Below are 16,861 nucleotides of genomic sequence, written 5' to 3'. Positions count from 1 at the left end.
CTTTCATCTAATTAAGTTATTTGATTAAAAAAATACAAATTTAAATGTTAAAAAGAAGGTTAGATTATTACACCAATTTTGAATTAGCATTTGAAAATTTTAATTCAATCTTATACTCAAATACAAATAAATAAATTTGTTTCTATTACATAAATAAATATTATAAACTAAATACTATAACATGAAATAAAAAAATAAAAAATAAAAACTAAACGCATCTCACCGGAAATAACGTGAGAAAAAGAAAACCATTGTTAGAGTAGAGTAGTAGTAACGAATTGATGATTAGATTGAAAAGTAAAGTAGGAATAGAATAACATATTTAGAATCCATTGATTTATACACAAAGGTAGTAACTTGCTAACAAATCCAACTAAAATACACAATAATACTCCCCACCCTAAAAATTCATGATTTCATTCTGCCACTCCTTTCTTCCTTATCTCTTTCAGTATCCCGTCGGAAATTCGCAATCACCATACTCTGCAAAATTAAACCAAATATTTGCATTAAAATGGAATCCATAGGCCCAGCATTATTACCATTAATGTTTTTATTATTTCCCACTGCACTGCGGCCCCACACCACGTCAACTTTTGAAAGATTCCAATTTTACTTTCACCCCTAATCACGTGGATTTTTTTTTTCTTAACCTGGCGTGCAGTGTGGACCACCCACTGTGCACGTTAGTAACTCCCCACGTTACATCTCCCTAACGTGGACCTTGTTAAAAACAGTTTATATGCAGAAAATAATTTAATATGCGCCGAATTAAAGAGGGAGAGAAGGATAGAATACGCACTAGGTGGTTGGGTGACGACGTAGGCCGCCCCGCCAAAATAACACGTCCCCATGTGGCGTCCGTTCTTTTGATAATAACTGTTGAAAGCGAACGAAGCGTGGGCTTCCAGGGTGTTGGGATCGTAACACGTGGCACCTGGTTGGATCGGATGGCAATCTGCACCTCCTTCACCGCAGGCGAAATCTAGAGCTGCCTGCAGCTTCTCTTTTCCAGCTTCACCGTTCGCAACGCACCACGTGTTCCCCGTCGTACTCTTCGACACACCCCCTTTTCCTCTGTTGACGGGTTGATTCCCGGCCACCGGCGACCGCCTGTCATGGTAATTCTTCAACCCTTCTACAGTGAAAGGGATATCGTAAACTTTTTCCTCGGTCGGGTAAAAGAGGCCGTAATTTCGTTCGGATGTAGGCCCGACTTTGTTGTTTTCATTAAAAAGGGCAAACAGATAAACGGTGAGATCTGCTTTGGGTCTCAAAGGGGTCCCACCGCCGGTCAAGATCCGACGGACCAGATTCCCGTTATAAGCGGCGGCGTTTTCGACACTAGCACCGATCTCATTCTCATCCCCCTTGGAGGGCCAACCCGTTTCCGTCACAACCAATCGAATATCATCATATTTCAAAGCAGACATTGCCGCGAAAACGGCATCGATTTGAGCATCGAAAAGACTAAAATACCTCAACCCGTTACCCGCATCCACCACACCCGGGTTCTCCCTAAACAAAGCGTAGTCCAAGGAGATGACGTCCGTGTTTGACTCATAAGCAAAGAAAGGATAAGCATTGACCATAAGGAAAGACCCGGTTTGGCGGAGGAAATTCAACATGGGTTTAAAAACGGGTTCAATGAGTTCGGGTCGGAAAGATCCGGCAGAAGACGGGTAAGAGTTTTGGAGAGCGGAAAGGGCAATGGGGGAAGAGATTTTAATATCCGAGTGAAGGTTGGACTTAACCAAAGCTTGGTGGATATTCTTCATGGCGGGTACGAGGAACTTAGTCGTATTGTGGGGGTCCACGAAGACTTCGTTACCGACGGCAATGGCTTCTATTTCAGTGTGAGGGTAGTAAGCGGCGACGTTTCGCTGGACCCAAGAGTTAGCAAAGGAAGTGCTTTTAGCAGCGGCGAAGAGTTGCTCGTTTGGGAGGTCGACGGTGACCTTGATTCCGGATCCAGATAATGCATGGAGAACAGCCGGGTCAGTGTCGTAGACTTTGACACGGTTTAAACCATGGGATATAAGTAGTTCCACTACTTTGGTAGCTGAAGGAAGGTTGTTGGCGATTCTTCCGTAGTTTACTCCAATAGAACCACAGTCTGCAAAATGGGAAAAACAAATGCATCACCCAAGAGAAACAAAAAAACAACCATTTTAAAAAAAAAAAAAGACCAAAATGTTGGTTACCTGCAACAATGAAGAGAGCAGAAATGAGTAAAAGAGAGAAAGAAGCGAAAATGGGCACCATTGCTCTGCTCTATGAATTTTTTTTTTCCCACTGAGAAGCAGAGCAGAAATGAAGTGAAGAAGAGGAAGAGGAAGATGAAGAGGAAGAGGGAGTAGTGGGAGTTCAACGGTAGGGTTTTGAGGAGTGTATAAAAGAGAAAAAGAGTGGGGAAGATTAGGTGTGTAATGTGAGAGTGAATAGTGTGTTTGAGCAGATCGAGATGGTGGGGGTGGGACCTGGGTGTCAGAAGAAATTGACAATAACCAGAGAGAGAAAGAGAGAGATGCGGGGCGTCAGAGTTTACACGGACCACGATTCCCTCCACTTCGGTAATCTATATTAACTATTGGCTGCATCGAAAATCGTATGGTGTTTATACTACTATTTAAAATTTTTATGTTAATTTCTATACAACATTCTCGTTCTTAGAAAATTAGTGAGAGAACCTTAGTCAGAGCTTTGTAAGATGAAAAACATGGCTTGAATTGGGTAAACACAAGACTACTCCATCCCACGTGGCCCTACTTTCTCTTCCCAGTACGTTTTGCCCTCAGCTGTACAATTCCTATGCTACTCACCTTCATCACCCGCAATGTGTCACCCGTTGTACATTTCATCCACGTTTACCCTTTCATTTGATTTACTAATCTTCATGGTTTTAAAAATCAAATTCCTCATATTATTATTATTTATTCCACCATCGGTTCAATTTTAATTAAATAATTTATTTTAATAATTGATTCAATCAATTTTTTATCTTAATTCAATTAAAATTAAAATTTTACTCAAAAATTAGTTCAACTCATCCCGTTCCTAAATTTATGGATTCGACTAACTAATTGAATTTGATTCCGATAAGTAACAACTATGATAATTGTAGAATTTTTAAATTTAATAAATGAGATTAAATTCTGTTTTGATTTATTTTTTAAAATATAAATTAAAGATAAGTGATAATTTTTTATCTTATATGTGAAATTAAAGATAGTTATCTACGTATATAAAAAAATATTTATCCTCTATTTTCTATTTTATATAAAAAAATAAGTGATAATGTTTTAAAAATATAAATTACAGATAAGTGGTAAATTAAAGTGTATCGAATACTTATTTTCCATTCATACAAAATTATTTTAAATTTATATGATATTAATATTTTTTACCTAATATCATAATTTAAAGATTAAAATATGTTATAAGTCTATATATTCTTTTAAAATTCAAAATTCAACCTCTATATTTTTATTTCTAAAAATTTAATTTATTTAATTTTTAAATTTTAAAATTCAAGTCCGACAGTTAATCATATAAGAATTATTATAAAATGCAAATTTAAATTTTATTGCACACTTTATTTATTCATTTTAATCTTTTAAATATAATTAAAAAACACAAGGTAATTTTTTTTTACCAGTAATAAATGTAACGAATATTAGACAGTTTTAAAAGTAATTTTATTCCATAAAAAATATTAAAAAAGAAAATAACAATCTAAAAAAGTAATGATATGGCAGGTGGTATGGTGAGATTAGGTGAATGAGGTGAGTTGGACTTTAATATTAAATACTCCATTTTTTAACGTTGGGTCTGCTTAACTGGAATGCCATACATACTAACCTAATCATTCTGTTTTCTCTGTTTTGTAGTGAAACCGCATCTAAATTTGTGAAATTACAAACAAAATGAAAATTTACTTCTAACAAAACTCAATCTCCCATATAATACTACTATAGATTTAATTTTTTGTGTTATAAATTACATAAAATATAAAAATAACGTGTTATAAAATATTACCAATTTAAAAATAGGTTGGACTGGACTCCTTAAATATTTAAGCCCGAGCTGGGACCATATTTTAAATGAGTCTAATTTTTTTGTCTAAATCTATTTTTTAAACTTAATATATTTACTTAAACTCTTTTAAATTTCAAACTGACCTTTTTAAATTTGAGTAAGTAATCAGATCCATAAATAAATCTAGTGAAAATCTCCACTAAAATAAAGAATGGACGCTATACTAGTAATTGAAATATATGCAAGGATAACTAATTATTTAAGCTCCAAATTTTAATTAGATTTTTTTAAAAAAAATCAATTAAGTTGTTAAATAATATTGTAAATGATGAGGATCTATGGAAGATAAAGAATGTAAATGTATACAGTAAATAATGAAAGTGAGATTTTAACTTATAAGTAATATATAATGTGAATATGTGGTGTTTACGAAAATATAATAATATGCAAATTGATTAATTTGTAATATAAATTTGCAAATAATTAAATATAAAATTTATTTTTTACTTCGTAAAATTTTAAAATTTTGTATTATAATAAATTGAATTCAATAATCTTTTGCACCATCCTTTTCAGAAGTTAGACCATCAAGATTATGTACTTTATGCTTATGAGAGCCAAAATAAGAAGATGGGCATGTGTGCATGAGGCTTGAGCCCAAAAGCTTAGTTCAGTTCAAACGAAACGATTCTCTCCCCTTCAGTGTGATACTAGGTTAAAATCGATTTTGCTTTTCACATTTCTCATTTATTTTATTTGTATTGTTTTAGTTAAACAAGGTTACTTAATTTCCTAACTAAATCATATTTTCTTAACGTTAACTGACAATATCAAATATTTTCCCAACCGTTATGTTTTCCTATTTTCAGCATGCATGGTACCTATAAATACCATCAATTTATTCTTTACCTTCTCTTTAAAACATTCTTTGGTTTCTTAAAAGTTTTATTCTACGATTTTAGTCGAGTATTTAATTGGCTTATTCTTCCTTATTTCTTGTTTTCCTACCGGTTAACAGAAGTACTTATTGAATCTTGGGGGATATGCTAACTCAGGTAGCAATGCTAACTTATTTACCTTTGGATTTCTAACAATCTTTTGGATAGATGGATCACAACGTTGCTATAGTTATTCCTACCTCAGTAGACATTTCTGCCAGCTTCCTCACTAATCACCCTTCGACCAATGTCGTACATATTCCCCCACTTCGATAATGCCTGTTGTATCGTATGTTAAATCATTCTCTAATTCTCTAAGATCGAATTTTTTTTACAAGAATAATTTCAAGAACTGGTAGGAACGTATATTTTCTGTCCTTGACATGCATGGAGTGACTTTTGCTCTAATCGAGAAACCTCGTTTAACACCTCAAATAAGCAGGTTGAATTGTGGGTATTTGACAACAAGGTATGTAGACACAATAATTTCTAAGCTTTCAAATGAACTTTTTTATGTTTACTGTTCGTACGAGGGAGTGAAAGAGATTTGGAGTACACAGCCGATGATGGTGGCAAATAGAAGTATTTTATAGTTAAATACTACCGATGGGGTATTTCTAATAACAAAGACATCAAAATGCAAATGAATGAGTACCGCAAACTTTTAGAGGATTTGAAAACTGAGAAAATCATTTTGTTGGAAGAGTTTATGGCCAATTTGCTAATCAAAACCTTTCTCTAGCAAACTTAATCACACATATATGATGTCCACTAAACTAACTAATAAATCAACTAAGGCAACTGCACCTATCAATTAATAGTTTAGTTATGGTGAGCACAAATATCGTTCCTTCGAGGACTACAATTACTAGTAATTATCTTCTTCCTATTATTTAACCTAATAATTCAAAAGATGGATTAAAACTAAAATTAACTGATGAATGCACCTAATAGCAAAACACAAAAATAATCAAATACTTGAACTATGGAAATTTAATCCTCCTAATCTTAAATACTTGAAAGTGTAAGGGTGTCTTGCTCAAGTCATGTTGCCTGAGCCTAAGAAAAGGAAACTAGGTTCTAAAAATTCTGATCGCATGTTCATTGGTTATGTTGAATATAGTGCTACATACAAATTTTTAATTGTAAAAGTGATGTGCTTGAGCATAATACTATTCTTGAAACAAAAAATGCTTAAGTTCTTTGAGCATATTTTTCCATTAAAGATTGATTACTATTCTCATGCACCTATCTTACAAAACAACTTTAGATATGAGGATTTAAGAAGGTCCAAAAGACCTAGGATTGAAAAATCTTTTGGAAATGATTTTTACACATGTTTGATAGAAAATGATCCATTAACTTTTTTTGAAGTAATATATTTTTTCTATGCTCCTTTTTAGAAAGAGGCAATTAAATCGAGCTTGATTCAATCTTTCAAAATAAAACTTGAAAATTGGTTTATTTACCACCTAGAGCACAACCTATTGATTGTAAGTGAATTTAAAAAAAAAATACAAACTCGATGGTTCTATTGAAAAATATAAAGCTAGACTAGTAGCACAAGTTTTTTTCATAAAAACAAAACATTAGCTATTTTGATACTTATGCTTTAGTAACAAGGATTTCTTCAATACGTATTTTGATTACCTTAGCTTCTATTCATAAACTTTTTGAACACCAAATGGATGTCAAAATAGCCTTTTAAATAGAAAATTAGAAGAAGAAATTTACATGAAACAACTTGAAGGATGTGTTGTCTTAGGTCAAGAATTTAAGGTTTGTAAACATTTTATATTCTTGTATGGTTTGAAATAAGCTCCTAAACATCGGCATGAGAAATTCGATCAAACTCTAATAAATGATGGTTTTTCTCAGTAGAAGTAGATAAATGTGTATATACAAAGCCTGTTGATAATGATAGTGATTATATGTTTATATGTTGATGATATGTTAATTTTTAGTACTAAATATGAGTTACTACTCAAGACAAAGAGATCTTACTTCTAAATTTGACATGAAAGATATAAGGGAAGCAAATGTTATATTGGGTGTTAAGATCATAAGTAAATGTGATAGCTTGATGCTATCACTAAAACATTATATTGAGAAACTTCTAAAAAAATTTGAACATTTTGATGTTAAACCAGTAAGTACTCCTTATGATGCTAACACTCAATTAAAGAAAAATAGGCGTAAGCCTATTACTCAGTTAAAGAAATGCGAGCAAGGGAAACCAAACTCAATCTCAAGTAACTAAACTACTTAACCACTAGGTCAAATCTCATTCTTGTTTAAACTCTTACCACATTTATTTTTAAAATAAGGCGTTACATCTACTAGGATTTGGAGCAAAATTGCACAAAATAAAAATTATACGAAGGAAAAGATTTAAACTTGGGTTTCAAGGCTGAATTCACTAACTCTTAACCGCCAAGCTAGTAACTCTTTTTTTTCCACAATCGCTCAAACATAACTTTAAAAGTAAGAACTAGAAAACTTTTAGTTCACTAACCCAATTTCTTCTAACCTGATTTTTGGGATGTGACACTCCTTGCTTGCAAATTGTTGGCTTACGAACAACTCTTCCAATTCAGAATCTACCACCAACCAGTGAGAATGTATTATATTTTGGTATTCAAGGAACTCGGATGCATACGCCACATCAGGACCTACGCTCAACATGTGGATCTCAGGGTCATTGTGTATGACAATGCCATAAGTAGGAACCGAAGTGGCATATAAATCATTGTCCGCACATTTGTTGTCGATATCATCTAAGACTTCAACTAGACTGGGTCACTAAAATCTTCACCCTCATGATCAGAACGACTATCATTACCGCATCTTTCTTCACCATCTACATGAGTACCAACCACCAACTGATGTATCTGTAAACGAGGACTTGTATTATGGTTGTTATACACAGTCGCAGCATTGTGTGGATTCTTGGCCCATACCGATGTCGATCCATAACCGCACGGTTCTGCTCATCCAACATTCAGATCAAAGTCAAAACTGTGTACAAACGATCGCCTATTGACAGACAGGGGCAAAGCCAGAAAATTTTTTTAGGGGGGCCGGATAAAATTTTAATTTTTTATAGTTTATATTTTTATAATTTGTAAAGGATTAAATTGAATTTTTATAATTTTAGGGGGGCAAAGTGCAATTTTACCTTTACTAATTTAAAATTTTTAAAAAATTTCAAGAGCCTAAAATGAAATTTTCCATTTTAGAGGGGGCCGGGGCCCATGCCAGTCCCCCTGGCTACGCCCCTGTCGACAGACGCCCTCAGAACCTCCGTACACAAGTCTTGAACTCCATATTGTTGGTTTAATAGAGTGACATTGTAATGACCCAAATTTTACGGTTATCGGGAAAGTGAATTTTCGGGTCTCCATTTCTAAAAAAATGGATTCGTAAATATTTATTAAAAATATTTACGAAGTCAATTGAGTGGTTAATTAGACTTTAATTAAGTAAATTTAGCTTAATTAAGAGTAATTAATGGAAAAGATTAAATTGAATTAAGTGTGAAAGTTTAATTATAGAATAAAGAAAAGTGAAGGGACTAAATAGGCAAATAAGTCAAAAAGGGGTGACAAATGTATGGTTAAAATAAGTTAAATGTGTACAAATATAAATGGTACACATGTATTATACATGTGTATTTACTTATTATATAAGTAAAATAATAATAATTAAAGTATATTATATTAATATTATTTTAAATTAATTAATTAAATAAATAAAAGTTATGACAAGTGTAAGGTGATAAATGAATACATGTGTATTAATAAATATACACATGTATAAATAATAAATATTTTAATATTTTAATAATAAAAATAAAGAAATGAAATAAAAAATAAATGAAATAAAAGAAATGAAAAAGAAAAACAAAGCAAACGAAACAGAGAAGAACAGGGAAGAAAGAAAGCAAAGAAAGAAAGAAAGGGAAAAAAGGGAAAATCGAGGTTTTGAAGCTTTAAACTTTAATAGGTATGTCAATTTAGCCATTTTTACTTAATTTTGATGTTTTAAAAGCTTTAGAACAAAGTTTTGATGAAATTAAGTTGATATTTTGAAAGTTATTAGATTTCTAAATATTGTTCATGTTGAGTAAAATGATGAATTAAGGGCTAAATTGATAGAAATTTAAGTTAGAAATGAAATAAGGATTGAATTGTAAAGTGATTCATAAGTTTTATGCTTTAAGGACTAAATTGAAAGAATTTTGAAATTATGGTTTTATGATGAAAATTAGATAATTATGTCTAAGTTTGGTTAAAAATTGAGTAGAAATAAAGTATGAATTAAGATAGAAAAGTAAGTGAATTTAGTTAGGATTAAATTGAAATTAAAAGTAGAAAATCAACATTTTGCACTAAGACTATTTTGGACAGCAGCAGTAGTCTAAGTTTGAAAAATCACCAAAAATTGTAGAAATTGAATTAAAGTATAAATAAAATATTGAATTAAATATTATTGAGTCTAGTTTTTTATAAAAGAAACGGTATAAGCAATTGAATTGTAAATTATGAGATATAATGAATTTTGTGAGACAAGGTCAGAATGAATTCGAGTTCCCCTGTTCTGAATTTGGAAAATCACTAAAAATTGGAGAAAAATAATTTGAGGGTTAAATTTATATGTTTAGAATCCCTAATGAGTCTATTTTTAGGAGAAATAAACGGGAATATTATCCGAGTTCTGTACTGTGAGATAATTAATTTTTAGTGAAGAATGGTCGAAACTGTCAAACAGCAAAATAGGGGTGAATTTAAAGAATAAACTGTACTTAATGGCTAAACCAAAAATTCTGAAAAATTTTATGGTAATAAGATTTGTGAGTCTAGTTTCAGGAAAAATTAACGGATCTTAATTTAGAATTCTGTAACTCAAGATATAAATTAGTAATGTATTAATGATTATGAATTGTATTAATTTCGTAGTCAATGTGGTGCCGAAAATCTCGGCTAAGAAAAGACAAGACAAAGTCAACGGGAGTTAGCTCGAAAATTACGGTTTGTATTTCTATAACCCGAACTTAATATTTAATTATTGAATTTATTATTTATTATGTATGGTAGGTGCATTGATTAAATTATTTGAAATAAAATGAATATTGATTGAAATTGAAGGGTGAATTTAATTAATAATTGTTGTATTTTAATTGAATGTTATGGTAAATAATTAAAGTATGAATTATTGGTATTGTGTTTTTATTGAAATAATTTGATTTGAAAATGTTGTGAAATAATTATGAACATGTGTTTATTGTGGAATTTAATTATATGAAAATGAAAAGTGAATTGAATTGTATTAAATTATGAATTAATGTGCATAACTGAGATATGTATATATTGAATTGAATGAAAATGTATGAGATTGTGAAAATGTGTGAATATATATAATTATTGGAATGGTATATTAAGGAAAGAATTATTGAATTGAGAAAGTGAATTATAATTGATACTGAAATGAGATAGAAATTATACTGAAAAGTGAGTTAAATACCCTATTAACTAGTCGGGCTAGTCGGATATAGTTGGCATGCCATAGGATATGGAAGAGTACGGGTTTTGCCGGCTTACTGATCAGGCACTTATGTGCCGACTACTGTTACTGTTACCGTTACTGTTACCGATTCGGCACTTTGTGTGTCGAATACTGTTACTGTTATCGTTATTGATTCAGCACTTTGTGTGTTGAATACTGTTACTGTTACTGTTCCGGATTTGTTCCGATGAGGTACTCTGTGTACCGTATTTCTACTGTTACTGTTACTGTTTTGGCTTCGGCCGATGAGGCACTATGTGCCATACTAGTGTGTTGGTTGGATCCGTGTATCCGTCTGAGTCCGAGTCATGTTAATAGGGGTAAATAAAGGTATAAAATAACTGATTATTTTTGAATAATTGACTGTTACCGAATAATTGACTGTTACTGGATAACTAATCAATTGATCAATACTGAATAATTGGTTATTATTGAATGATTGATTGTTACCGAATAACTGACTGTTACTGAATAAATAATTGTTCTGATTATTAATGAACATTACTGATTGATTAATTGCTATTGAAATTAATAAATGATTTGAAATTTAAAGTAGACCAAAACATTGGTTGGAAAGTAAATGTTTGAATGCTCATTGAGTTTGAATAGTTCGATATATATAAATTAATAAGTTTTATAATTGCTTAAGTGTTTAGATTATAGAAATACCACTGTGTGTATACTCAGCGTACGGTTTGTTTCCGTGCGCAGGTTGAGTTAAGGCTAGACTGTTGAATCAGCATCCCAGGCCGATCCTGAATTCAATGAGGTAAAGTATGTTGAGTATTGATAATGGCATGTACCTAGGATGTTTAATGAGAGTCATTTAGGTTGTAAAAGTATTGATGAAATAAGTAAATTATGGTTGGCAACGGTATATAGTATGAATTTTGAAATTTATAAAAAAATTCATATTGATTCTAAATTAGTTCCAAATTGAATTTACTGTTCATATTGGACCGCGAGGGCCCATTAAAGGGACGACATCTTAAAACTAGGATGAGTGTGAATATTTATTTTAATTAATGACCAGAATTGGACTGCACTGACTGGTAATATCTCGTAACCCTGTTCCGGCGACGGTATAGGGTTAAAGGACGTTACAGACATTTTGAACGGGCTCCACATGCGCTAACTCAACGAACAACTCAACTTTTTAGCATTCAAATTTTCCAATCGAGCAATAAGTATGATCATAGTCTCCACAACTTCATCATCTATAGATTCCATCTCCGTATATTTGCAGGGATTTGACAAAATTGGAAATTTGTAGAATAGTCTGGACATCATCCTCCTACAACATCGAGCAATTTTTGCACTAATCTTTTGTTTCATATCATCAACTTTTACATGTTTATTAAACTTCATTCCTATTTGTTGGCGAGATTCAAATATATAACCAACTATCATTTGTAAAATTACCCCCTCAAAATGAACGTATACGAAGAATTGGTTATTTATCTTCGATACTAAATCTGTAAGATAAATTAAAAAACAAAAAAATATTAGCTCTTATTAAAAAATATATATAGCAACAAAAATATTTTTTATCAAAAAAATATACCTTGCATCTCATATTACTAATTATCACTATAAAATAAAATAAAATTTACAAATAATTACAAACTAACATTATAAACTCGAACTTAATTTTTAAAGTCTAAAACGAAAGGCAAATGTTAATCTTAAAATATTGATTTTTAACATCTCATTTTTTTCTCCCGATTTCTTAAACCAATTATTTTCTCTCGTATTGCTAAACAAATTATTTTTAGTTATTTTTTTTCTGTTTTCTCCCATTCTACTAAACATTAATCTTTCTTCTTTTTTCTCTTCAATAGAAACAATTTTTTTTGACAGGGGAAAGGGGTATATATACTAGGTTGTGTACCTAACAGTGTTGCGGGACCACTAGTTCCACCTAACACGTCGGCAGCACCACTAAAAAATTAATTTTGGGGGGTTTCTCTTGTTTTCCCCTCTAATATCCAAATTTTTTTTTAAAAATATAGTGGTGTTGTTTGACACACCGGTGACATCAATTAATTTTTTTTATCTTAGGATTTTTTTTTCCTAACAACAGTTTTTTTAAATATCACCAGTGTCGCCTAACAGACCAATGACACTATTATTTTTTTTAACACTTTGGATACCTGTATTTCAATGGGTATTTTGATAAATAAATGCAGGTGTTGTCTGACATAGTGGCGACACTAATAAAAAATTCTTTTTTTTAAATAATGATTTTGTCATGATTGGCTGAAATGGGAGTGATGTCGTAGGTGTGTCACCAGCGGCACTGACGAGTACTATTGCAAACAACCCATTCCCGTAAATAATTTCTCCCCAACCCATTTTCATAATTAATTAATTTTTTGTGTTATTTTTATAAAAAAAAGCCTATAAACAATGGCGAATCTATAAGGGTGCTGGCATGGGCCCCGACCCCCTTTAAAATGTAAAATTGTTATTTAAGCCCTTAATTTAAAAAAAATTAAATTAATAAAGGTAAAATTGTATTTTGCCCCATCTAAAATTATAAAAATTCGATTTAATCCTTTAAAATTATAAAGATATAGACTATAAAAAATTAAAATTTCATTCGCCCCTAAAAGATTGTTCTGACTTCTCCCTTGCCTATAAATAGCATTGGAGAGACTAATTGGGCAAACTTGACTTACCTTCTTTGAGTTTATCTATTTAAGGATTATTAAGGGTTTTGGTATCGTTCATAGTGAGAGGATTTTAGTATCACACTATTGTTAACGTTTTTCCATACCAACATCCTTCAAAATTCCATTTCCTAGCTAAACTATGTATAAACTTTACATGTTTTTTAGTTTCCTAAGAGGTGGCTTGAGCTTTTGGATCTATTTTTTATTAGTAATGAACGGCTAGAGGCTAACCAATGATAGTCTTCTAAAACCTAGTGTAGGTATTACTATTGAGCTTCTTGATCTTGCAAGTAAATGAATACTTGAGACTAACCAATGATAGTCTTCCAAAACCTAGTGGAAGTATTACTATTTATTACTTCCAAGTTCTTTGAATCTTCAATTGTTTCTCCCCAAATCCTTCATGTTAGTGTTGAGTTGTTATTCAATTGTATTTTGAGTTGCAATTAACGACAAAGATGAAATTAGAAAAAGTAAAAAAAACAAACAAACACACAAATTAGTTACAACATATTTTGGAATCCTTTCTTATATTTGCACAACTTTGCTCGAAGAGTTATCCATTATAATTTCAATAGTACAAGATGTGGTTTATGCTTGATTCGCTCATTGTGTTGCAACTCACTCCTATATAATTATCCATATTCACTCTTTTACTAAATCTTTCATCCTAAAAGTTTCGGCATAGGCTAATCAAAATGGTTTGTTTACAACATAAAATGCGCTCACAACAAATTCGTCTATTGAATAAATTAGTTCTCTCTCGAATTCATCCACAAATTAGGGAACAAGTCTTCAATATATAGACGTTTGTAAAACTGTAAATCCAAGCTAGTATGATCAAAATAAACATTCCAATTAAGCACACTTGATATGACATAAAATAAAATAGATCTTCAACAATCAAATTTCTACCAATGACAAATCACTTTAAACAATGTAAGTGAAATATACTAAAACTTTTTAAAAGATTTTTTCTTGTCCGAATATTTTCACCAATTATAATTACGAAAATTATTGCTCAATATCCTTTAAAATATGCATAAAAATAGGTAAAAATATACCTAAAAAACAAAATAAATAAATTGGAATTTGCACAATTGTAAAATGAGTTGTTGACAATTGTAAGTAAAATGTCTTTATTTTAGATAATTATGATTTTCCTTTTCTTAATATTTTATTAAACAATGAAAATGTTTTGAAAAAACAATTACAAGCTGATTGAATTTTAATTCGTTTGACATAAATATTATTATCAATATAAGAAGATATAAGTTTGAATGTGCCGAAACATATATTATTGAAAAAGTTAACTTATATTTATTTATTTAATTTGATAATAAATAAAAATCGAATTAAGTTTACACGTCATTAAATTTGATTTAAAAAAAATATATAAGCTGATGCTTTAATAAAATAATAAAATAATTTGAAATCAAAAGAAAAAGAAAACCCTAATTCTATAAAAGATCGATTTAGTGAAGAATCGGAATCAGAAATCACTGAGAGGACAAAACCCAGAAAAAGAATAATATGTCGGGGCCGCAAGAGGAAGATAAGAAGCCTGGCGATCAATCCGCTGCCCATATCAACCTCAAAGTCAAAGGCCAGGTCTTTCTCCACTTGAATCCCTCCATTCTATTTTTTTTTAGTTAATACTGGGAGAAAATTTTCTCTTTTTTTCCCTTTTCACTTGTTTGCTCAGTTATTTTAATTCCTATTCTTTTTCATTGCACATAGAAAATTATGCTAATGTGGACTAGGATTGATTTCATAATTCCCCTTGTCTTTCCTTGTAATTTCTGTGTTTGATATTTGAACTTTGGGATTAAATAAGATGCTGGTATGATTGCGATTGGGTTGTTGCAGAGATTGTTCTTTTTATATTCCTGTTTTTGTTGTTATGGAGCTTAATACTTGAAATTAAAGTTAATTCTGTAATTTTCGTCTTATAATATTATTTTCATTATTTTCTTCTTCTTTTTTCTTTGTTACGATTTATGCATGCTTTAGAGTTAGACTAGACTGTCTTCGGTAACTTGAGTATTTTTTTTTTCACAAAAGAATGGATTTTTCTATTAGTATAAAATGTAGATAAACGACATGTAATTATGAGTTTTATGATTATTTTCAAATTTATCTGATTTGTTGAATACTATGTAATGGTAAATTATTTTCAAGTTCATTTTGTTATATGTTTCAAATATATAAATAGTATATATTGAATGTTAACTAGTTTTTACACGGTGCATATGTCATTCTTTCAATTTGTATAACAAACCAAATCCAGTTTCTGTCTCTCAAGTTCACTTTGTTTTTATTTATTTATGTTTGATTTTGTCTTTTAATTGATTCTTTGCTTACATAATAATGGCACCCTTTCCTTGGCCAAAAGAAACACCACACTTCCAGTTTGATTTTTCCGGTATCTGATAGTTTTCTTTTTGAAAGTTGGCTGACAAATTTACAACCATCCCTTCCATTTGTAGGCATACATTAGAATGGTTAGTGTCGGACTTACTTCGGATCTTCTTGTGCTTCTTGTATTTCTTGCAATCCAGTTTGGAAAACACATATAAGCAAGAGATAATTCGGGCTGTGGGTCGTAGAAAATTTGAAGGTTGAAGTAGTTTTAGTACTTTTGGGATGATAGAGAACTGCAAGTCTGGTATAAATTCTTGTAGTGACCGTGACACACCTTTGTTTTGACTTATCTATTCATGGAAACTGTTAATTTTTTTGTTGGTAAGCGGTTCTGGTTCAACACTTTGTTAGTTTACCGTTAAATGATATATATATTTGGAGAGGTGTTCATATTGTCGTAGTGGAATTGAGATTTATAATTGGCCTTTTGGAGTAAGGCTTCCTCTTTTATTTTGGACTAAATTTGTAATTTTGTATGATGTGCCTAGGATGGAAATGAAGTTTTCTTTAGGATCAAAAGAAGCACTCAACTGAAGAAGCTCATAAATGCATATTGTGATCGACAATCTGTGGATTTCAACTCAATTGCCTTCTTGTTCGATGGCCGCCGCCTGCGAGGCGAGCAAACTCCTGATGAGGTATCATTCCATTTTCTCTCTGTTAGATGAGTGACCACTCGTGCTAATGTGCACATTGCGGATGGGGAATGTGTTCTAATGCATATTTTCTCTTTTCCTTCAGCTGGAAATGGAGGATGGTGATGAGATTGATGCTATGCTTCACCAAACTGGTGGCAGAAGCGCTTGATGTTGTCATTTGTGTGAAGGCAAGTTTTAGCTTACTGTTTTTAGCAGTTGAAAGTAGACTTATTGTCTGATTGTGTAGATGTTATTATATACAGACTTATTGCTATGGAATCTTTATTTACCTATTTGGTTCTGAAATATCTAGCTTTCCTTTATGAGTTCTACTGGCTTCGGTTTAAAATGAGATGAGATTTGAAGCTTGTTTTTTCATTATGCCTTTGGTTTGATGGCTGTGGCAATTGCTAGCTATTTGTAAGTTAGTGATTTCTTGGTTCTCAAATATTTATACTGCATGCATAGTGTATTCACTATATTATGATCCAAATTTGGACGAGGTTTTAATATTATAGATTGGATTTTATTCGTTGAAAGAAAGAAAAATATGTAGAAAGGTTAAATTCTGCTATTGGTCCTT

The 16,861-nt window shown here is 31.3% G+C and overlaps 2 protein-coding genes across 2 annotated transcripts; one reads left to right on the top strand and one right to left on the bottom strand.

The window, feature by feature from the left end:
- Positions 1-271: 271 nt before the first annotated feature.
- LOC107955664 (glucan endo-1,3-beta-glucosidase 13) lies at positions 272-2,926 on the bottom strand. Its single transcript, XM_016891470.2, has 3 exons — positions 2,205-2,926; positions 803-2,116; positions 272-483 (listed from the first exon to the last, which is right to left on the bottom strand). Exons 1-3 carry the CDS (start codon positions 2,263-2,265, stop codon positions 449-451), a joined length of 1,410 nt encoding a protein of 469 aa, XP_016746959.2. The 5' UTR covers positions 2,266-2,926; the 3' UTR covers positions 272-448.
- An 11,616-nt stretch (positions 2,927-14,542) lies between these two features.
- Positions 14,543-16,656, top strand: LOC107955663 (small ubiquitin-related modifier 1). The gene is made up of 3 exons (XM_016891469.2): positions 14,543-14,827; positions 16,129-16,278; positions 16,382-16,656. Exons 1-3 carry the CDS (start codon positions 14,750-14,752, stop codon positions 16,445-16,447), a joined length of 294 nt encoding a protein of 97 aa, XP_016746958.1. The 5' UTR covers positions 14,543-14,749; the 3' UTR covers positions 16,448-16,656.
- Positions 16,657-16,861: the final 205 nt, after the last annotated feature.

This window comes from Gossypium hirsutum, chromosome A07 (assembly GCF_007990345.1).
Source record: "Gossypium hirsutum isolate 1008001.06 chromosome A07, Gossypium_hirsutum_v2.1, whole genome shotgun sequence".
Taxonomy (NCBI): Eukaryota; Viridiplantae; Streptophyta; class Magnoliopsida; order Malvales; family Malvaceae; genus Gossypium; species Gossypium hirsutum.
This window is presented reverse-complemented; position numbering and strand designations above follow the sequence as displayed.

Bases quoted from the DNA above. Each gene is read 5' to 3' on its own strand.
- LOC107955664 (XM_016891470.2), bottom strand. From the start codon at position 2,265: ATGGTGCCCATTTTCGCTTCTTTCTCTCTTTTACTCATTTCTGCTCTC. The intron at 2,117-2,204 runs GTAACCAACATT...CCCATTTTGCAG, and splicing joins TGCTCTCTTCATTGTTGCAG to ACTGTGGTTCTATTGGAGTA. The intron at 484-802 runs GTGCGTATTCTA...TTAATTTTGCAG, and splicing joins CGTCGTCACCCAACCACCTA to AGTATGGTGATTGCGAATTT.
- LOC107955663 (XM_016891469.2), top strand. From the start codon at position 14,750: ATGTCGGGGCCGCAAGAGGAAGATAAGAAGCCTGGCGATCAATCCGCT. The intron at 14,828-16,128 runs GTCTTTCTCCAC...TGATGTGCCTAG, and splicing joins ACCTCAAAGTCAAAGGCCAG to GATGGAAATGAAGTTTTCTT. The intron at 16,279-16,381 runs GTATCATTCCAT...CTTTTCCTTCAG, and splicing joins GCGAGCAAACTCCTGATGAG to CTGGAAATGGAGGATGGTGA.